The sequence below is a fragment of the Scyliorhinus torazame genome, chromosome 17 (genome assembly GCF_047496885.1).
Source record: "Scyliorhinus torazame isolate Kashiwa2021f chromosome 17, sScyTor2.1, whole genome shotgun sequence".
NCBI lineage: Eukaryota > Metazoa > Chordata > Chondrichthyes > Carcharhiniformes > Scyliorhinidae > Scyliorhinus > Scyliorhinus torazame.
The window spans coordinates 50804255-50827241 of NC_092723.1; the positions used below are offsets into that span (position 1 = coordinate 50804255).

The following is a 22987-nucleotide window of genomic DNA, read 5'->3' on the forward strand; positions in this document are numbered from 1 at the left end:
ATATTTTGATCACTTGAGTTGTTAATGTGGTTTTTGAGGTTGATAGTGCTGATAGAGATGTGAATAAAAAGTCTGTCATGAGGCAAGATGGAAAACGACAAGTGTTTCTCACATTTCATTTCTTCATTCTAGGGATGTGGGGGTCGCTGCCTAGGCCAGCATTTATTGCCCATCCCCAATTGCCCTTGAGACAGAGAAACATTGTCAGGTGATAAATGTGTACGGGAGTATCTTCTGACTGCACCTACTGTTGCTGCCATGGTTTGAAATAAAGCAGAAAAGTTTGGAACAAAAAGGTATTCAACGCATTAAACCTTATCCTGTCGACAGTTTATGTGTGACCGCCTCAATCATGAACCCATTCCTGGCCTAACTATCCAAATTTATAAACTCTCATTCTAAATTCCGTGTGAAGCAATAGTTTTTATTCATTTTGCCACAATCCGCAATCCTCTTTCTTAACTGGCCTTGATCCAATTTTTTTTCAAAGTTTTGCTTCTTTTACTTAAATGGGGAGGGGTTAATTCTGATCTCTAATCTTGTACCTTGTGATCTTTGTCATTGTACCCTTGATTTACGCACTTCTGTGCAAAGTAAATAAATTGTTTACCCAGTTCCAAACCTTATCTCAATCTTTTCTCACAGTAAAAGATCTCAATCACATCCCCTTTGTTTCTGACTAAACATAACATTCAGCCGTCCAAATCATTCCTCAGCTCTAAGGCTTGACCTTATCCTGGTTACTCATCCTTGAAACCTCTGACACATCTTTCACCTTTTTGAAATTAAGGCCTAGAGATTTGAACGTTGGCTGCTTTAGAACAAAGCAATCTCAAAGTGATGCCTGACACCAGGCTTACTAAGCAAATTAGGAGCCTAATTCCTGCTTCAGGCAAAAAGGCAAGTCAGTCAATAGCAGGAGGAAGGGTTGCTCTGCCCTCTCCATAGTTGGTGTTCGACCTTCCGACTTTCTCCAGCATTTTCAGGTTTTGTTTCAGTCAACAAAGAGGCCGTGGTAACGCAACTGGTGAATTCCAACTTAACCCTCATTGACTGGAGGCACCAGAAAATGATTTGAACACACGAGATCCAGCATTAACATAACTTTTAAGGGTGAGCTGATCTTAATATGAAATTTGGATCTTAATATGAAAATTAATGGTACTAAATGCAATCAACTTGAAGCCAACATAAACTTGTTTGAGTTTGGAATCTGTTTGTTTATTACCAAGCAGTAAGAGAAGGTGGTATAATGGTAATGCAACTGAACAAGTTGTGGCACCATCGATCACACACAAGGCGAGACGTAGTGAACTCAATCGAGGCTTTATTGAGCAGACTTGTTCCCCAGCAGCTCAGTTACAGAATGCGGCTGCTGGCAGAACCTGGGTTCTTATACCCCGCATTTCTGGGTGGAGCCCAGTAGGCGGCAGATCCAATCAGGACCCAGTATCTGTCCACCAATAGCCCCTCGGCATCATGGTGTACCGTATTACCCCTAATACATACCACCACACTCACCCCTTGTTAAAAAGGAACCCGGCGGGGTGGTGGATGGTATGGTGGTCGGGGTTTACAGGGTCGGTATGGTGCCTTAACCATTAAATGCCGCTTTTACTGGGCCACTGAATTATTTACATTACTTAAACCGATTCGATGAGCCGAGAGGGTGCCCTGGTCGCCCTTTCCGAACGTCTCAGCCCGGGTGGTGGTGGTGCTGGCTCGGGTCCGGTCGACTCTGGGAGCATCGCGCTGTCCATCCCTGTTTCCTTACTCCTGGGCGGGCCTGGGAGGAGAACCGATCCCCCCGGGTAGGAGGTGGCTGTGGGGTGCACCGGCGGGAGTGAGGGAGTGGTGGTTGGTGTTGGGGGGGTGTGGGGAGCTCCGGCGGACGCCAGGTCCCGCAGGGAGACTGTGTCCTGTCGGCCGTCGGGGTACGCCACGTAGGCGTACTGCGGGTTTGCGTGGAGGAGATGTACCTTTTCCACCAGTGGGTCTGATTTGTGCGCCCACACATGTTTCCGGAGCAGGATGGGTCCCGGGGCTGTCAGCCAGGTCAGAAGTAACGTTCCAGAGGAGGACTTCCTAGGGAAGTCAAGGAGGCGCTCGTGAGGTGATTGGTTAGTGGTGGTGCACAGCAGGGACCAGATAGAGTGAAGGGCATCCGGGAGGACTTCCTGCCAGCGGGAAGTTGGGAGACCCTAGACCGTAGGGCCAGTAGGACGGTCTTCCAGACTGTTCCGTTGTCCCTCTCTACCTGCCCGTTCCCCCGGGGGTTGTAGCTGGTCGTCCTGCTCGAGGCTATGCCCTTGCTGAGCAGGAATTGACGCAGTTCGTCACTCATGAAGGAGGACCCCCTATCGCTATGGATGTAGGCGGGGAAACTGAACAGGGTAAAGATGGTGCAGAAGGCTTTAATGATCGGGGCAGGGGATGGCGAAGGGGAAACGGGAGTATTCGTCAATGACGTTAAGAAAGTACGTGTTGCGATCGGTGGAGGGGAGGGGGCCTTTGAAATCCACCGCAGGATCTTGTCGTTTTTTATCTTGCCCCGCCGTGCATTATCGAACATGAAGACTACCGACCGTTGGTCAGTGAGGAGAGTGAATCTCCTACGGCCAGGTAATGCCGCCAATGTTGCATAGTTTCCACTATGGCTTGGGCCTCCTTCTCTACTGAGGAGTGGCGAATTTCTGAAGCGTGGAGGGTCCGAGAGAAAAAGGCCACGGGTCTGCCCGCTTGGTTGAGAGTGGCCGCCAGAGCTACGTCGGATGCGTCGCTCTCGACTTGGAAGGGGAGGGACTCATCGATGGCGCACATCGTGGCCTTTGCGATATCCGCTTTGATGCGGCTGAAGGCCTGGCGGGCCTCTGTCGACAGGGGTAAAGTAGTGGACTGGATTAGTGGGCGGGCCTTGTCTGCGTATTGGGGAACCCACTGGGTGTAATAAGAAAAGAAGCCCAGGAAGCGTTGCAGGGCTTTGGCACAGTGGGGAAGAGGGAACTCCATGAGGGAGAGCATGCGTTCAGGGTCGGAGCCTATCACTCCATTACGCACTACGTAGCCCAAGATGGCTAGACGGTCGGTACTAAACACGCATTTTTCCTCGTTGTAGGTGAGGTTGAGTGCGTTAGCGGTGTGGAGGAATTTTTGGAGGTTGGCGTCGTGGCCCTGCTGGTCGTGGCCGCAGATGGTGACGTTGTCGAGGTACGGGAATGTGGCCCGTAAACCGTGCTGGTCAACCATTCGGTCCATCTCCCGTTGGAAGACCGAGACTCCGTTCGTGACGCCGAATGGAACCCTTAAAAAGTGGTATAGCCGCCCGTCTGCTTCGAAAGCAGTGTACTTGCGGTCACCGGGGAGAATGGGGAGCTGGTGGTAGGCGGACTTAAGGTCCACGGTGGAGAAGACCTTGTACTGTGCAATCCGATTGACCATGTCGGATATGCGGGGAAGAGGGTACGCATCTAGCTGCGTGTACCTGTTGATGGTCTGACTGTAGTCTACGACCATCCTCTGCTTCTTCCCAGTCTTCACAACTACCACCTGGGCTCTCCAGGGACTGTCGCTGGCCTGGATTATGCCTTCCTTCAGCAGCCGCTGGACTTCGGACCGGATAAACGTTCGGTCCTGGGTGCTTTATCGTCTGCTTCTAGTGGCGACGGGCTTGCAATCCGGGGTGAGGTTCGCAAACAAGGAAAGCGGTTCAACCTTGAGGGTCGCGAGGCCGCAGATAGTCAGTGGGAGTATAGGGCCGCCAAATTTGAATGTTAAGCTCTGGAGGTTGCATTGGAAATCCAACCCCAGGAGGGTGGGAGCGCAGAAGTGGGGGAGAACTCTCTCCCCTGCACCGTTAGGTTTGCGATGCTGAACCCTTTGATTTCAACAGAGTGGAACCCCGCCGCCAGGAAATATTTTTGGGTGCTTGGACGAATTACAAGGGAACAGTGTCTTACCGTGTCCGGATGACTAAAACTCTCCGTGCTCCCTGAGTCGATCAAACATGGCGTCTCGTGCCCGTTCACCAGCACCTTCGTCGTTGCTGTCTGGAGCGTCCGGGGCCACGACTGGTCCAGGGTCACCGATGCCAAATGTGGTTGCTGCATCTGGTCATTGTCTTCAGGCAGCGTGGAACCATCCACGCTGGGGGCCTTGCCTGTCAGCCAAGATGGCGGCGTCCATGGACCGCACACGGTCGGGGGGTGGACAAAATGGCCGCTCCCATGGATCGCACACGGCGGGGGGTGGGCAAAATGTCCGCTCCCATGGATCGCACGCGGCCCGCGGGTAACAAGATGGCGGCGCCGGTCTCCCCCTCGTGGCATCCGGGGTCCAAAATGGCAGCGCCCGTTGGTCGCACATGGGTCGCTGGGGGAGGGTGAGTCCGTGGCCCCGTTTCTTCCCTGGAGATAGCGCCGACCCCCCGGGACTGGCACACTACTGCGTAGTGCCCCTTTTTGCCACAGCTTTTACAGGTGGCCGAGCGAGCCGGGCAGCGCTGGCGGGGTTGTTTCGGCTGCCTGCAAAAATAGCAGCGGGGCCCCCCCGGGTTGTCTGGGGTTCTGGCCGCGCACGCTTGCGGGGGGGTGGTGAGTGCCGGGGTGTCGATCGCGGCGGGGGTCCACGGAGCCCAAGGGGCTGTAGCGCGGTCAGGGGCGTAGGCGCGGGCGTTTTGGGAGGCCACGTCGAGGGAGGCCGCAAGGGCCCGTGCCTCTGTGAGTCTGAGAGAGTCTTTTTCTAAAAGTCTCTGGCAAATTTGCGATGCTGCCAAACCTGCTACATACGCGTCTCTGATCAGGAGCTCCGTGTGCTCATTCGCCGTTACAGCTGGGCAGTTGCAGTTTCTTCCAAGGATCAGTAGATCATTGTAGAATTCGTCTAGCGATTCCCCAGGGATTTGTCGTCTCGTCGCGAGCTTGTGGCGTGCATAGGCCTGGTTGACGGGCCGAATGTAGGTCTCTTTCAGCAAGGTGATCGCCGCTGGGAAATCTTCCGCATCCTCGATGAGCGAGTAGATTTCGGGACTCACCCTGGAATGTTGGACCTGCATCTTCTGGTCATCTGTTGGTCTGCCGGGGGCCGTTCGGAGGTATCCCTCAAAGCACGCCAGCCAGTGCTTAAATGCCGATGTTGAGTTAGCTGCTTGGGGGCCGATTCGCAGGCACTCCGGGGCGATCCTGAGCTCCATATTCCTTTTTAAGTCTGCTCAATAGATTGTGGCACCATCGATAACACACGAGGCGAGACGTAGAGAACTCAATCGAGGCTTTATTGAGCAGCCTTGTTCCCCAGCAGCTCAGTTACAGAATGCGGCTGCTGGCAGAACCTGGGTTCTTATACCCCGCATTTCTGGGTGGAGCCCAGTAGGCGGCAGATCCAATCAGGACCCAGTATCTGTCCGCCAATAGCCCCTCGGCATCATGGTGTACTGTATTACCCCTAATACATACCACCACACAAGTAATCCAGAGACCCAGGTTAATACTCTGGGGACAAGGGCTCAAATCACAGGGCAACTGGTGGAATTTAAATACAATGAATAAATCTGGAATTGAAAGCTTGTCTCAGTAATAGGCTCAACCATCCTCAGCTTCTTCATCAGTGACCTTCCTTCCATTATAAGGTCAGAAGCGGCGATGTTCCCAGATAATTGCACAATGCTCAGCACCATTCGCAACTCCTCAGATACTGAAGCAATCTATGTGAAAATACAGCAAGACAATGACAACATTCAGGTGTGGGCTGATAAATGGCAAATAGCATTTCCACCACACAAGTGCCAGGCAATGACCATCTCCAACAAGAGAGAATCCAACCATGTCCCCTTGACATTCAATGGCATTAACATCGTTGAATCCTTCACTCTGAATATCAGGGTATTACCATTGACCACAATTCAAACTGGACTACAGTAAGAAATCTTACAACACCAGGTTAAAGTCCAACAGTTCACCTGAGGAAGGAGCAGTGCTCCGAAAGTTAGTGATTTGAAACAAATCTGTTGGACTTTAACCTGGTGTTGTAAGACTTCTTACTGTGCTCACCCCAATCCAACGCCGGCATCTCCACATCATGGCTACCAAACTGGACTAGCCATATAAATACTATGGCTACAAGTGGAAGTCAGAGCCTGGGAACTGTGTGGAGGGTAACCGACCTAATTCCTCATGCCTGTTCACAATCTACAAGGCATAAATCAGGAATGTGATGGTGTACTCTCCACTTGCCTGGATGAATGTGGCCCTAACAACACTCAAGGTGCTCAACACCAACCAGGACAAAGCAGCCACTTGATTGGCACCTCGTCTACCACCTTAAGGCAGGACAGGTGGAGAGTGTGGTTGATAAATCATATAGTACCCTGGACTTTAATAGGGGTATAGCGTAGAAGAACAAGGAGGTTATGCTGAAGGGTACAAGATATTAATTAGACTCCAGCTGGAGTATTGTAAAAAGTTCGGAGAACAAAATATAGGAAGGATGTGAACGCATTGGAGAGAGCGCAGAAGAGGTTTACAAAAATGCTTCCAGGGATGAAAAACTTCAGTAATGCAGACAGTTTGGAGATGTTGGGACTGTTCTCCTTGGAGAGAAGACTATGAGGAGATTTGATAGAGCTGTTCAAAATCATGAGGGGCTGAACAGAGTATATAGAGAGAAAATGTTCCCGCTCGTAAAAGGATCAAGAACAAGAGGGCACATATTTAAAGGAATTTGCAAAAGAAGCATAGGTGATGGGAGAAAAACATTTTTACCTAACGAGTGCTTCAGGTCTGGAATGCACTGTCTGGAAGTGTGGTGAAGGCAGGTTCAATCGAGGCATTCAAGAGAAGACCAGATGATTGTATGAATAGAAACAATGCGATGGCAGCACGGTGGCGCTGTGGTTAGCACTGCTGCCTCACAGCGCCGAGGTCCCAGGTTCGATCCCGGCTCTGGATCACTGTCCGTGTGGTGCTTGCACATTCTCCCTGTGTTTGCGTGGGTTTCGCCCCCCCAACCCAAAGATGTGCAGGATAGGTGGATTGACCATGCTAAATTGGAGAGCTGGTACAGACACAATGGGTCAAATAGAACAAAGAACATTACAGCACAGGAAATGGCCCTTCTGCCCTCCAGTCCTGTACCGGTCATGATACCACACCTGCCCAAAACCCTAGCACTTCCTAGTGCCGTATCCCTCTATACCCTCCTATCCATGTACTTCTGAGTGCCGTTAATGTATCTGCTTCCACAACCTCCGCTGGCAATACATTCCAGGCACTCATCACCCTCTGTGTAAAAAACCTGCCTCGCACATCTCCTCTAAACCTTGCCCCACGGATCTTAAACCTATGCGCCCTAGTGACTGATCCCTCCATGCTGTAGCCACCTGGGTTGGCCACTTCCCGACTTAAAATGGAGATTTGCAAAGACTGCAGGGAAATTCAGTCAAGCCAGGAAAAACTAGCAGGTGCAAAGTTTCCTGTGTATTAGACTTTGCAGAAACCCAGGCAGCACTGAAACTCACAGACATCTGCATATTAATGAGCGATCCCCGGGAACAGTTGAAACATTTAAGGTGAATAAGGCCAAGCCAGACTCCTCGGCGCCAGCAGGAGCCAAGACAAAGAAAGGCCAATGGACACTTAGAGACCGCTCAGCGAACAGGGAACGGCTCCAGTATTGGAGAAATCGATATCGGAACACAGTCCAATCACTTGGAACCAGGTACGGGGTCCGTCCCGAACGGCTGCAAAAATAATTTTTGACTTCAAGATTAAAAAGATTGCAGAGAGGGTGCCTCCATTTTGAAGCAATTCGCTCTCTTAATAATAATAATCTTTATTAGTGTCACAAGTAGGCTTACATTAACACTGCAATGAAGTTACTGTGAAAAGCCCCTGATCACCACACTCCAGCACCTGTTTGGGTACACAGAGGGAGAATTCAGAATGCCCAATTCACCGAACAAGCACCACTGCAGTCTGATTTTCCTTTCAGGATGGAAGTCCTCTGATTGATTTTGCTGAGCCTGAACTCTGGACATTAATTGGCCACCCCACTGACTGTTTCCCACACAGTGCGGTCTTCTAACCCACATTTCAACATGAGTGTGGGGTGCAGAAAGAAACAGGGAAAATCCTCTCCTTGGTGTCCAACTTGGAGGCACTTTCAAGTTCAATGATGCGAACCAGCTCTAAAAACAAATTACATTCATGAGTTTTCCCATTCTTCTAAATACCTTGTTGTACAATAGCAAAATCCAAAGGTATAACAGAGATAATGCTTGTTACCTGATTTGAATACAGTGGCCTAAAAATTTTCCCATCCAGTGTTTATTTTTCAATTTAGTTGGTAGGAAATTGTCATGGAACCCGAACACTCCAACAGACCAATTAATGTTTCTAGTGTGGACCCTTCTTTGCACTGGTGACGCATTTGACTGACAATATATACCTTTCCAATTGGATTATATATGGCAGTTCAAAGTGTGCTAATTTTAGGCACCCTGTATGAAATCTGCAATATGAATAGAAGTGGTAATTCTCTTATCTAATTTTTCAATGTGGTTACATATTCTATGGGAGTGCAGGCTTGTTAAATTTCCATATTATCTTTAGTTGTTAAATGCTTAATCATTAGGGTTGAGTTTTATAGCTGAGTTTTGCATTAATTTCTGTTTTTGCCTTAAACTTTAAAATCAATTACTACCTCCTTGATGTTCTTGATAGACAGTTTAGTCACAATCCCACATATCTACATACTTACAAGACTTCGTGCAGAGTGGGGCTTCTGGGAGATTAGGAAATCTTGTCTTACCTCAATGATGGCACAAAATATCATCATGGGTTGGGTAATGGTGTCATCGTTGATAGCAAAAGTTGGGTTATGGGGATAGGGTGGAAGTGAGGGCTTAAGTGGGTCGGTGCAGACTAGATGGTCCGAATGGCCTCCTTCTGCACTGTATGTTCTATGTTCCACCCTGTGAGTGGGATCAACCAGATTCCAACCAGCTAAGATCAAACCTTGTCCTCACCCGCCCCATTGATGGGGATCAACCACCTTCCAACCACCCATGGTTAACCATCCATTAACCTGATCAACCGGCTTCTAACCAGCCATGGTAAACTGTCTGATCACCAGATCAATTGTCTTCCAATCACCCATGGTTAACAGTCTGTTACGGCATGGTGGCACAATGGGTAGCACTGCTGTTGCCTCACAGCACCAGGGACCCAGGTTCAATTCCGAATTGGGTTAGGGTTAGAGTTAGGGTCTGTGTGCAGTTTGCATATTCTCCCCATGTCTGCGTGGGTTTCCTCCGGGTGCTCCGGTTTCCTCCCACAGTCCAAAGATGTGCAGGTTAGGTGAATTGGCCATGCTGAATTGTCCCTTAGTGTCCAAAAGGTTAGGTCAGGTACTAGGTAATGGAGATAGGGTTAGGGCCTATGTTGGGTGCTTTTTCAAAGGGTCAGTGCAGACTCAATGGGCTGGAGGCCTCCTACAGCACTGTAGGGATTCTGTGGATCAACTGGCTTCCCATCACATATGATTAACTGTCTGTTAACTGGATCAATTGGCTTCCAATCACCTATGGTTAACCATCTGTTAGCCGGATTAACTGGCTTCCAATCGCCTATGATTAACCATCTGTTAACTGGATCAATCAGCTTTCAACTGATGTGTTATGTACTCTGGGATAACACAGGCTGCAACTGGATGCAGCTTTAACCAAAAGACACTCCAGACCTTGAAGTTAGTTCAATCTGATTCATTGAACCAGTAGCACAGTTAACACAGTTTGACTCTCTGCTAACCTAAGTGTGGTTACTCTGTCTGACTGAACCAGACTAGCTCTTAGCCACGCGCTGGAGGTGTGATACTGTACATACACCCTGACTCACTCTGTAGATGTTCATCAGTGGAAAGAGGCAGAATGTGAGTGCCTCATGCGTTTTATAGTGAGATGCCACCCCTGAGTCCTGCCTGCTCATTGGTCATGTCCTGTTCTCTGTGTTCATTAGCTGCCTGTCTGTATATCATTATCTGCATGCCTGCATATCATGACATCTCCCTTTAAAAAAAATGTTTTGTTGGTACATGGGAACGTGCTTACGTGTGAAGACTGCTGTTTAATGTGAGAAAACAGAACATAGCAAACAAAACAAATGTTCAGAAGCCCAGTCTCTGGGGCTTGCGTCTGATCCTTGTCGACCGCCGGAGAGGTGGTGGTGGGGACGACGGCGCCTTGACAGGAGGGTTGGAAGCCTGACTGGTGGCCTCGCAGTTCGAGGTATCAGGAGGTGGCAAAACAACAGACGGAAACGGAGAAAAAAGCGGTTGCGGGCAGGCAACTTTGTGCAGTGCCCGTCTGTTTCGGCGCACAACAGAACCATCAGCCATACGTACAACATACGAGCGGGGCGCAGCCTGTCGAACAACGACAGCTGGAGCAGACCAGCCACCATCCGATATCTTGATCCTGACAGTGTCTGCTGGGGATAACACGGGCAAATCGGTGGCATGAGCATCATAGCCCTGCTTTTGCTGGGTTCGGAGCTGCTGCACCTTCTGCAGCACCAGGAGGTGATCCAGGTTGGGCACGTGTATGGCTGGAAGTGTCGTCCGCAGGTCCCTGTTCATCAGGAGATGAGCCGGCGACATGCCAGTGGACAGTGAGGTCGCCCTGTACGCAAGCAGCGCGAGGTAGATGTCAGAAGCAGAATCCGCGGTCTTGCAGATGAGCTGTTTCACAATGTGCACCCCTTTTTCAACCTTCCCATTGGACTGCGGATAGTGTGGGCTGGAAGTGACATGTTTGAAATGGTATGACTTGGCAAACATAGACCACTCGTGGCTGTTGAAGCACGGGCCATTGTCACTCATGACAGTGAGTGGAATACCATGCCTGGAGAATGGCTCCTTACAGGCCTTGATGATGGTCCGAGATGTGAGGTCTGAGAGCTTCATGACTTCAGGGTAATTGGAGAAATAGTCAATAATCAACACATAGTCATGACCATTCGCACGAAAGAGGTTGATGCCAACCTTGGACCACGGGGCGGTCTCGATTTCATGCTGCTGGAGTGTCTCCTTGCTCTGCGCTGGCTGGAAGCATTGACAGGTCGCACAGTTGAGGACCATGTTGGAGATGTCCTGGCTAATACCGGGCCAGTAGCCATAAGTGCGTCTGCACTTCTTGACGCCCAGGTGTACCTCAGGGATTTGGCAGAGCACCAAGGTCTGGAAACTGAGTGGAATGATAATCCGGCCCAGCTTGAGGAGGATACCATCAATCACCGTCAGGTCGTCCTTTACATTGTAGAATTGAGGGCACTGCCCTTTCTGCCAGCCATTGGCAAGGTGGTGCATGACACGCTGCAAGAGGGGGTATTTGGCTGTCTCCTCGCGGGTACGAACCACCTTCTCTTCAGACGCCGGGAGGGTGCTAGCACACAGCTGCACCTGTGATTCAATCTGCTGGATGATGTCCAGCAGTTCACTAGGCAATGTGATGGAGCAGAACAATGCTCAGCGATGATGAGCTCCTTGCCAGACGTGTACACTAAGTCAAAGTCGTACCTTCTGAGTTTGAGGAGGATACGCTGCAACCGAGGCGTCATGTTGTTCAGGTCCTTGTGGATAATGTGGACCAGAGGCCTATGATCCGTCTCGACAGTGAATGTCGGCAGGCCGTAGACATAGTCGTGAAACTTGAGAATGCCAGTGAGAAGACCCAGACATTCCTTCTCTATTTGCACATACCTTGTTTCGGTGGGTGTCATGGCCCTCGATGCGTAGGCTAACGGTGCCCAGGATGAAGTGTCATCGTGTTAAAGCAGCACCGCACCGATGCCTTCCTGGCTCGCGTCTGTCAAGATCTTCGTCTCCCTGTCTGGGTCAAAAAATGCCAAGACGGGTGCAGTGGTGAGCATGGCTTTCAGCTCCAACCACTCTGCCACTCAAAGGCAGTGGACTTTTTCACCAGGTTTCGTAGGGCCCTGGTGTGCGAGGCCAGGTTTGGGATGAACTTGCCCAGAAAATTGACCATGCCCAGGAAGCGCAACACCGCCTTCTTGTCTTCAGGGACCTTTATGGCTTCGATGGCCTTGACCTTGTCTGTGTCTGGGCGCACGCCCTGCTGAGAGATCTGGTCACCTAGGAACTTGAGTGTCGACATGCCAAAGCAACATTTGGACCTGTTCAGCTTCAGGCCATTGGCATGGACACGTTGGAATACCTGCTGGAGACAGGAAACATGCTCTTCAGGGGTCGTGGACCATATGATGATGTCGTCCACGTACACATGAACCCCTTCAATGCCCTCCATCATCTGCTCCATGATGCGACGGAAGATCGCCAATGCTGAGACAATGCCAAATGGCATGCGATTATAGCAGTATCTGCCAAACGGTGTGTTGAAGGTGCAGAGCCTTCTGCTGGACTCATCCAGCTGGATTTGCCAAAATCCATGTGACACATCCAACTTGGTGAAAAAACGTGCATGTGCCATCTCACTGGTGAGTTCCTCCCGCTTCGGGATGGGATAGTGTTCACACATTATATTCTTATTGAGATCCTCAGGATGAATGCAGATGCGCAGGTCTCCCGAAGGCTTTCTAACACATACCATCGAGCTGACCCAGTCAGTCGGTTCGGTTATCTTGGAAATGATGCCCTGTTGCTGAAGGTCCTTGAGCTGTGCCTTCAGGGGCTCCCTCAGCGGAGCCGGGACCCAGTGTGATGTGTGGACCACTGGCTTGGCATCAGGTCATAGCAGAATCTTGTATCGATATGGCAGCGTGCCCATCCCGTCGAACACATCCGGATACTGAGCGAGGATGTCGTCAATGCCAGCCTGAAGATCCACATTCAAGGATGTCGTTGTGCAAACCCGCTGCACGAGGTTCAGCTGCTTGCAGGCATGTGTGCCAAGTAGGGATGCCCCTTCTAGCTTGACAATTTCAAAACGTAGCCGTGCATGGGTGCTCCGGTTGGAGACGAGTAGATGGCAGGATCCCAGTATCGTGATGGCATTTCCATTGTAGTCCAGGAGCCTGCAGGGTGCTGGAAGGACCTTGGGGGCTTCTTGATGCGTTTGAAATCTGCCTGTGAAAGGAGGTGGGCAGAAGCACCTGTGTCCAGCTTAAACTGGATGGAGCAGTGGTTGACCTGTATCACCGCACGCCATTCGTCCGCAGAATCCACAGCGAGGATGCATTGACTTTGTGATGAGTTGGATGTGGCATATTCACACAGTAGGCACAATCCAGGCATTCTTCCTCTGGATCTGTTGTGCTGCCAGGTTCAGAATCCTGTAATCACTGTTGCACACTCTGAACGTGCCGTCGTCGGAATTGGGAGCACTGGCCCCTGACTGGTGGTGCAGACCTGCAGAAGGCTGCAGAGTGTCCAGGCTTCCCACAGTTTAAACATCGCCTGCCTCTTGCAGGGCAGTGTTTCTTTAAGTGGGCGTGGCCACAGTTCAAGCACGTCATGACATCAGCGTCCTGACGCTCCGCGCAGTGCGGGTGTCGGCCACTTCGTTATCCCGTTTGCACCATGCATGCATGTGGCCCCAGGAAAAGCGCGCGAAATGGCCGCTTTCATCAATGCTGAGGCGCTGCATCCGGGAGATGGCCTGCACACTCTCTGCCTCTTGGGAGGCAAGTGTCTCATTTTCAGCCGATTTGTACTGGGCAAAGTGATTTTTGGCGTGCTCATGCACTGTGCATGTTTCAGTCGCGACTGGCAGGGTCATATGCTTGATTTTCAGTAGCTGCTCTCTCAGAGGATCAGAGTGAACTCCAAAAACGACTTGGTCTCTGATCATGGAGTCAGCAATATCACCAAAGTTGCAGGACAGCGCCAGCAGGCGGAGGTTAGTTCAGAAGGAGTTGAAAGATTCATCTTTACTTTGTAGACGCTGTTTGAATATGTAGCGCTCAAAGATTTCATTGGTGTCCACTTCACAGTGACTGTCAAACTTGTCCAGGATGACCTGAAACTTTGTCTTGTCCTGGCCTTCGGTGAAGTGAAAAGAGTTGAAGAGTTTGATGGCTTGATCACCCGCTGTTGAGAGGAGAAGCACGATCTTCCTTGCATCAGGTGCACCCTCGAGGCCTGAAGCTTCAATGTACAGCAGAAACTTTTGCTTGAATATCCGCCAGTTGGCACTGAGATTGCCGGAGGCCCTGAGCTGGTAAGGAGCCTGAATCTTCGCCATGGTGCCGGGATACATTCGCTGGTCGTCACAGAACGGACTGAGGTAAACCACCTACATTAAGCAGTCTCCTGGTATCATGATGTGTTATGTACTCTGGGATAACACAGGCTGCAACTGGATGCAGCTTTAACCAAAAGACACTCCAGACCTTGAAGTTAGTTCAATCTGATTTATTGAACCAGTAGCACAGTTAGCACAGTTCTCTATGAGTTCGGCTCTCTGCTTACCTAAGTGTGGTTACTCTGTCTGACTGAACCAGACTAGCTCTTAGCCATGTGCTGGAGGTGTGATTCTGTACATACACAGTGACTCACTCTGTAGATATTCATCAGTGGAAAGAGGCGGAGTGTGAGGGCCTCGTGCCATTTATGGTGAGATACCACCACTGAGTGTTCTGCCTGCTCATTGGTCATGTCCTGTTCTCTGTGTTCATTAGATGCCTGTCTGTATATCATTATCTCCATGTCTGCATATCATGATATCAACCACCTGTGGTTAGCCATCTTTTGACTGGAACATTTGGTGCCCAAAGCACAGCTGGCTAATGGTCTGGGACTGCTTTTTCCTTTTGGGAGCTGTTCATCTGTCTGATCGTGAAAATTACCTCTCTCTACTTGCTTGCAAAGCAAGACCAGTTTTATTCACCATGGGTACGCATTTCCTTTTGGATTCACTGGTCATGCAGCCAGTCAATTCAGATCACTGTTTGTTTGTGAGAGGGGAACCGGAACTCAATCAATTGCTGTGAACAGTTTTTAAAAGTTCTAATCTCTGTTTTAATAACTAATCTGGAAATACTAGCAAAACTTTGAAAATCTCCCGGCATAATCTTAGATTACAGCTTCAACAGAACATTGCATTCTAAATTTATTGTGACTGTACTCAGAGTATTGACAAAAACAGCTTAAATGGGACATTACGGTATAATTATGTCTGTTATAGGAAATGATTCATCATCTGAATGAGTAATAAGGCGGGGGTGGGGAGGGGGAGAGGGTGGAGAAGCAACAGCACAGCGGAAATTACTTGTGACATCATCTGACTGTGACTATAGTGTTTGCACAAGTTCTGTGCTAAAATAGAGGAAAGAGAACTACAGCACTTCAGCCGTGGGAAAGTACAGCCATTGAACATATTATGCATTTAAGTGCATTCCCCCAAGATTTCAAGGGCATCCTGGGTCTCAGGTGGAATGTCAAGAATTTGCTCCTAGCACTCAGTAATCCAGATCATTAGACCATGAATTGCCAAAAACAATTTGCATTGACATAGCACCTTTGATATAGAAAGCACCCCAAAGTGTTCAAACAGAAAGTGCTCTAAAAAACATTCACTTATTGTGTAATTGTCATACAACAATGGGAAATAGGTTTATTTGGTCTTTGCCTTAATATCCTTTAGGAACCTAACAGAATTAGAAAAAAAACTATCATATGAATATCTACAGTTGCAGCATCTAATTAAGAGGTGCAGTGGTAAAGTCTGCAATTTATGATCTAGTGGCACATTGGGGTATCTCACCATCACATCGTCTCTCATGTTTTATGTCGCAGACTTAATATTCCACACTCTACCAGTGTATGTGACTCAAAAGTACTTTCAATATAAGTGGCAAAACTTTGACTGCTTCTCAAAGTCCCTTTCCCTCTGCTAAGTGGAAATAGTCTGTGAGCAATTATAAGGATTTTATGGATTAAAAAACTGTTATCCTCATAAATCTATTGAACACAATAACTTGCTACAGCCTCGATCCTGGGTATTGAAAATCTTGCAATTTTCGGTTCCGTGATTGAAATAGATACCAGCTATGGTATTGTGCAATCGTTGCACCATCGCCCTTTCAATCAAAGCAATTAATTCAATCAAGGAGAAACTGACATTGCCACAACCTGTCACACAGTTACACCTAACTGCTGTCAATGCGGATCATTGTGACCTCTGAGGTGCAACTAATCGAAATTGAATGAAGTCTAACATTCATTTTTTAAACTCAACATTTGCAACAAAAGAAATCAGGTGGAAAAAATAATGAATATTAAAGAGAGTGGGCTTCTGCAATAGTTTAATAAGTAATAGTACAATAATATACTGAGGCTTACTGATCAAGAAGGTCATAGTAGTGTCATTTTTTCAAAAATATACTTCATTCATAAAATTTGTGAATGTTCATCCCAAAACTTTTCAAATTGACTATTACAGAAAGTGCAATAAAATTCACAGTTCCAGGTCTATTCAGGCAATTGAAAGGATAATGTTTTTGCTGTTCTTTTTCAAAAAATATACTTTATTCATAAATTTGTAGAAGTGTCTTCAAAACATTTCAAGTTGAACATTAAAATAAGCGCAATAAGATACAACGTTTTTCCAGACAGCAGGTTGCATTCTGAGTTGCCCAATACAATTGCAAAACTCTTAATATTTACAATAGAGATTCCACATGAAGCATGCAGCCCGAAGGACTTGACACAAAATGGCTGGCAGATCTTCAACTGTGTCTTTCACTGAGGATTTGCGCTAGCTGCTGTCATGATTTGCAATCATGCAACCAATGAACACTCAGCATAGGACACAACCAATGGGCAGTCAGGACACTCAGAGGTGGCATCACCACAAGGGGGCAAGACATAACACTATAAAAGGGATGAGGCACTCACACCCTGCCTCTTTCCACAGACAGACATCTAGAGAGTTAGACAGGGCTGATCACCAGCATCACACCTCAGCACACGGCTTAGAGCAAGCTGGTACAGTTAGACTGAGTCAGGGGGTGAGTTGCTTGTTTAGGATTCCTAGCCTCTAACCTACCCTTGTAGCCACAGTATTTATATGGCTAGTCCAGTTCTGTTTCTGATCAATGGTAAATTCCAAGACGTTGATAGTGAGGGATTCAGCAATGGTAATGCCATTGAATGCCACGGAATAATAGTTAGATTCTCTCCTGTTGGAAATGATCATTGCGTATCACTTGAGTGGCGTGACTGTTACTTGCCTCTTATCAGTCCAAGCCTGAATATTATCCAGGTCTTGCTGCATTTGGATATGGAGTGCTTCAGTAACGGTTGAGTTGCAAATGGTGCTGAACATTGTGCAATTATCAGCAAAAATCCCAACTTTTGACCTTATGATGGAAGGAAAGTCATTGATGAAATTGATGAAGATGGTTGGACATAGGACAGTACCCTGAGGAACTCCTGCAGTGATGTCCTGGAACTGAGATGCTGGACCTCCAACCACCACAACCATCTATCTCCCTTTGTGGCAGGTATGACTACAATCAACCGAGAGGTTTTTACCTGATTCCCATTGATTCTAGTGTAGCTAGGGCTCCTTGATGCCATACTCGGTCAAATGCTGCCTTGATGTCAAGGGCAGTCACTCTCACCTCACCTCTGGAATTCAGCTCTTTTGTCCATGTTTGAACCAAGGCTGTAATGAAGTCAGGAGCTGAGTGACACTGGAGGAACCCAAACTAAGTATCAATGAACAGGTTATTGCTAAATGAATGAATGAAACAAATCTCCTCCTCAACCCTCGTTGAACCTGATGCAAGGTCAGGAAACATTTTGATGGTGCGGAAAACAATAAAGCAGGAAATGACTTTCACCTGCCAGGCATTCAAGATAATAAAAATAATCACAAAGTACACAAAGTCGACACATATAACACTCATACAAAGCAAACAGTAACTTGATTTAAAACATTACCTCTCCTTTTATCCTTTCTCCTCCTTAATCCTAACCAAGTCGAAGAGGAAAACAAGTCCAGGTCACCTCCTTATTCTGGCTAGTGCACAAGTGAATTTTGTTTGCCTTGAAGCCCCTGTGACAATGTGATGCAGTTGCCCACAATCCTTTTGCATATTTTGACCACCTTGTACATTCAGCTCCTTCCTGGAGTGGTGAGGGAGCAGAAGCACCGCTTCACAACATCAATTCTTTGTTCAATGACAAACTACATTGACACAAAATGTCCGCTGAGATGTTCCGGCTTGTCACCATAATTTGGGTGGAAGTGGAAACATTATTTGGTATCACAGATTAGCAGCCTATTATTCTCATCTCAGTGGGTAGCATTCCTCCTCACATGGAAAGAGAGAAAAAAACACAAGTTGGGGATAGAAAGAGGCACTGCCAGGATATGTTAGAGGAATAGACGTATAGGGCCAATTTTGTCCATCCCAATATTTTTGGACAACAGGGGCAGGATTCTCCCCTACCCGGCAGGGCGGGAGGTCCCAGCGGGATGGAGTGGCGTGAACCACTCCGGCGTCGGGCCGCCCCAAAGGTGCGGATTTCTCTGCACCTTTAGGGGCCAAGCCCTCACCTTTAGGGGCTGGGCCCGCGCCGGAGTGGTTGCCGTCCCGCCGGCTGGCGTGGAAGGCCTTTGGTGCCACGCCAGCCAGGGCCGAAGGGACTCCGCCGGCCGGTGGAAGTCCGCACATGCGCGGGAGCGTCAGCGGCTGCTGACGTCATCCCCGGGCATGCGCGGGGGGGGGGGGGGGGGGGGGTCGCCTACGCGTTGGCCATCGCGGAGACCTACACGGCCGACGCGTAGTAAAAGAGTGCCCCCATGGCACAGGCCCGCCCATGGATCGGTGGGCCTCGATCGCGGGCCTGGCCACCGTGGGGGCACGCCCCGGGGCCAGATCGCCCCGTGCCCCCCCCCCCAGGACCCCGTAGCCCGCTCGCGCCACCTGGTCCCGGCGGTAAGGGAGGTGGTTTAATTCATGCCGGCGGGACCGGCATTACAGCAGCGGGACTTCGGCCCATCGCGGGCCGGAGAATCGCCGGGGGGGGGCCCACCGACCGGCGCGGCGCGATTCCCGCCCCCACTGAATCTCTGGTGCCGGAGAATTCGGTGACCGGCGGGGGTGGGATTCACGCCGCCCCCCGGCGATTCTCCAACCCGGCGGGGGGTCGGAGAATCCCTCCCCAGTTTCTGTAGTTTTATGTCAAGCAAGAATGGACAAGGACTTGCTATGCTGGGGCTCCGTACTATTTGCAAATGCGATACATTTCCCTGGCAGAACAGGCAGATGCAGAAACATTTGGCTGGAAATAGCTCACATCTTTAATTTTTATTCAGGTGATTGAAAAGTGGCATCAAAATGCCTTCTGTACCGTTTTCCAACATGAATGTTAGTTTTAAGGAGGGGAATTCAAATACCTGTTTAAACACAGCATTGTCAGTTGCCAAGCTGAACCCTGAATCATCAGAAAGATCATTATTGAATGAATAATTAATCTTGGTGCTGGAAAAGTTTTTGAGGGTATTGTTAAAAACCTGTATTTACCTTAGTGCATGTGGTTGAGCTGCACTTAGTGGGACCAGCAGACTGGTTTGGGAGGTATTTTTCCAGCTACTATTATTCCATTTTGCACAATGAACATGTCTCTCCACAACAGTTGGCTTTCACAGAGCAAGTTTAATGCAGTGAAACATCCCAAAGGTGTTTTGCAAGAGAAAAAGAATTGACACTGAGCCAAAGGAAATATTAGGACAGGGAGGCAGTTTTTAATGAGAGTCATAAAGGAGAGATAGCTGGAGAGGTTTCGGGTGAGAATTTGAGAGCTTCAGGCCTGGGAATCACTGCCATTGGGAAGACGATGAAAATCTGGGATTGCACAAGAGGATGAAGGTGCAGGAAAGTACAGTTTTTGCAGTTTGTTGGCCTAGAGGAGATAACAGAGATAGCGAGAAGTTGAGGTCCTGCAAGGATTTGAACACAAGGATAAGGTTTTTACATTTGAGGTATCAGTAGATAAATGTAGGTCACTGAGGCCAGGGACAGGAGGTGGAAGGAACTTGGTGCAGGTTAGGGGGGGAAAGCAGCAGCGTTTTGGATGAGCTCACCATTATGAAGGGTGGAAATGAAGACAGCCAGGATAGCTCTGTATTAATCTAATATAAAAGTAAAGCATGGGTTTCAGCAGCAGATGGTCTTAGATAGTCAATGGCGGGCTGCCTCCACTGTTGCAAAACACATCGGGGGGAGGGGGGGTGGGCGATGCTGGAAAATCGCGCCCACAGACTTTGGTCTATCTTGGGTTTAAACAATTAAGGGTCCCAGAACAGTGATGGTTGTCATGATATACACCAGCATATCATGGTGCAATCGCACACACACTGACACACTGATGGACATACAGTAGGACCAACCAGCATACACAACATCGCAGCCAATCACCAGTGAGAGCACATGCACTATAAAGAGAGGGGACACCAGAGTTCCCGCTCATTCTAGCAGCAGCCAGCTCAGAGCACAGAGCTCACAGCCTGCCTCTCAGACATTCACCATGTGCTGAGTGCCTCACCTAGATAGTGATAGGACAGGGTCCACAGATAAGCTGGTAATGCACGAACCCAAGCTTACAGTGTGTTATTACAGTTGAGTTGTTAATAAAATAGAGTTACACCATCTCCAGCCGTGTTGACCTGTTTGTAGACCAGAACACCCAACACGACATGGTTCCAGGAGTGGACGCATACTAGCCCCTGTGAGACCTACCTGCAACTTATCAGCAATCCGCCATCCTGCAGCATGGAGAACATCAACCCGCCGCCGCCGCTACGCATCGCTGGCCATCTCGGGGTGAATTGGAAGCTTTCTAAACAGCGCTCCCAGCTCTTCCTAGAGGCCACAGACAGGGAGAATGCATCTGACACCAGGAAGATTGCCCTTCTTCTCTCCACGGCAGGGCAACACGCCATCCACATCTTTAACTCCCTTACATTCGCGGACGGCGAGGACAAAATCAAAGACAAGACGGTGCACCTAAAATTTGATGAATACTTCAGCGTTGAAGTCAACGAAAGCTTCGAAAGGTACCTGTTCCAGCAGCGCCTGCAGGGTAAGGACAAGCCTTTCCAGTCTTATTTAACGCACCTCCGCATCCTCGCGCAGTTCTGCGGCTATGGGCCCACCTCTGACTCCATGATACGCGACCAGATAGTTTTCGGGGTCATGTCGGACACCCTGCGTCAGCAACTCCTTAAAATCAAGCAACTCACCCTAGCGACGGCCATTGCGACCTGCGGCCTGCATGAGAATGCCACCAGCCGGTACTCACACATCCAGGCGGCTGAAACGGCGCGGCAGGGGCCCCACGAGGTGGAGCGGGTCCAGACGATCGAGTACCTCCCGGCCCGCGGCCCGGAGGAGGGCGGCCATTTCGCGCACTATCCGAGGCCTCCCGCGCTTGTACACGCCAAAAGAGGAGACGTTGCCGCGGAGGAACGCGATGCGCAGCACAAGACCGCACCGCGCATCCGCGGTGGCGCAACGAACGCACTGACGTCATGACGTGCGACAACTGTGGCTCCGCCCATTTAAAGCGGCAATGTCCGGCCAAAGCATGACAATGCCTACGCTGTGGCAGGCTTGGCCACTATGCTGCCTGCTGTCGAGCACCTCAGCCTGCCAACTCGCAACAGTTTAATCAGCCTCGCAGAAATGTTCGGGCAATTCTACCCACGTTCACCGAGTCTGATCCTGACATCATACAGACCAGTGACACTGAGGACAGGGAGCCTTTCCGCATTGCTGTCATCAACAAGAACAAGCTGTCCCCGAGTCGAACACACCAGCCGCTGTCGGTGCACAGCATTGATCCGGACAACAAGTGGTGTGCCACCCTGACGGTCAACCGATCCCAGATCACATTCCGCCTGGGCACTGCTGCTTCCGTAAATCTCCTCGCATGGTCAGCATCTCAAACCCTAAGGGTCAAACCAGCAATTCTTCCATCCATCTGTCAACTGGTCGGCTATAATGGCAACGTCATCCCCGCCATGGGGTAGTGCCAACTCGAAGAGACGCACAACTCGCGTAAAGCCATCCTACCCTTCGAGATTGTGGGCTCTTCAAAGGACTCTCTGCTAGGTGCACAGGCGTGCAAACTCCTCCACCTCGTTCAGCGAGTACACTCTCTCTCTCCAGAAGGCACCTCTGACTTCCAAGATGAAGAATTCAGGGCGCAACTAAACTCAATCCTCTCTCACAACCAGGATGCTTTCGAGGGCATGGGTACACTGCCCGACACATACAAAATCCTGCTCAAACAGGATGCCACCCCGGTAGTTCATGCACCTCGCAGAGTCCCAGCACCCCTCAAGGACCGCCTCAAGCAGCAGCTGCAGGACCTTCAGGACCAAGGAGTGCTTTCCCAGGTGACGGAGCCAACTGCACGGATGAGCTCCATGGTGCGCGTCAAAAACCTTCCGGCGAGCTCCGGATCTGTATTGACCCGAAAGACTTAAATCGCAATATAATGAGGGAACATTACCCTACACCCAAACGTGAGGAGATCACGTGCGAGATGGCTCGGGCAAAAATATTCACCAAGCTTGATGCCTCAAAGGGCTTCTGGCAGATTCAATTGGATCAATCCAGCAGGAAGCTGTGTACCTTCAACACTCCATTTGGCAGATACTGCTACAATAGGATGCCATTTGGAATCATATCGGCCTCTCGTGGAACAGATGATGAAGGGCATCGAAGGCGTGCGCGTCTATGTGGACGATATCATTATTTGGTCTACCACACCGCAGGAGCATATCAGTCGCCTCCAGCGCGTCTTTCAACGGATACGGGACCAGGGCCTGCGCCTTAACAGAGCCAAATGTTCTTTTGGCCAAACCGAGCTCAAGTTGTTGGGGGACCACATCTCCAGCTTGGGTGTGCGGCCGGATGCCGACAAGGTGGCAGCCACCACGGCTATGCAGAAGCCCACAGACAAGAAGGCGGTGCTACGCTTTCTAGGAATGGTCAACTTCCTG

General features: G+C 49.6%; 1 protein-coding gene across 1 annotated transcript in view; it reads right to left on the minus strand.

Annotated features, from left to right (window-relative positions):
* Positions 1-18207, minus strand: part of LOC140393460 (troponin I, slow skeletal muscle-like) — a 390668-nt gene extending 372461 nt beyond the window's left edge. Inside the window, exons 1-2 of the mRNA XM_072479792.1 lie at positions 18165-18207; positions 17914-17979 (exon numbers count right to left, since the gene is read on the minus strand). Of these exons, the coding sequence (XP_072335893.1) occupies positions 17914-17979; positions 18165-18207 (109 nt within the window). The remainder of the gene's footprint in view (positions 1-17913; positions 17980-18164) is intronic.
* Positions 18208-22987: the final 4780 nt, after the last annotated feature.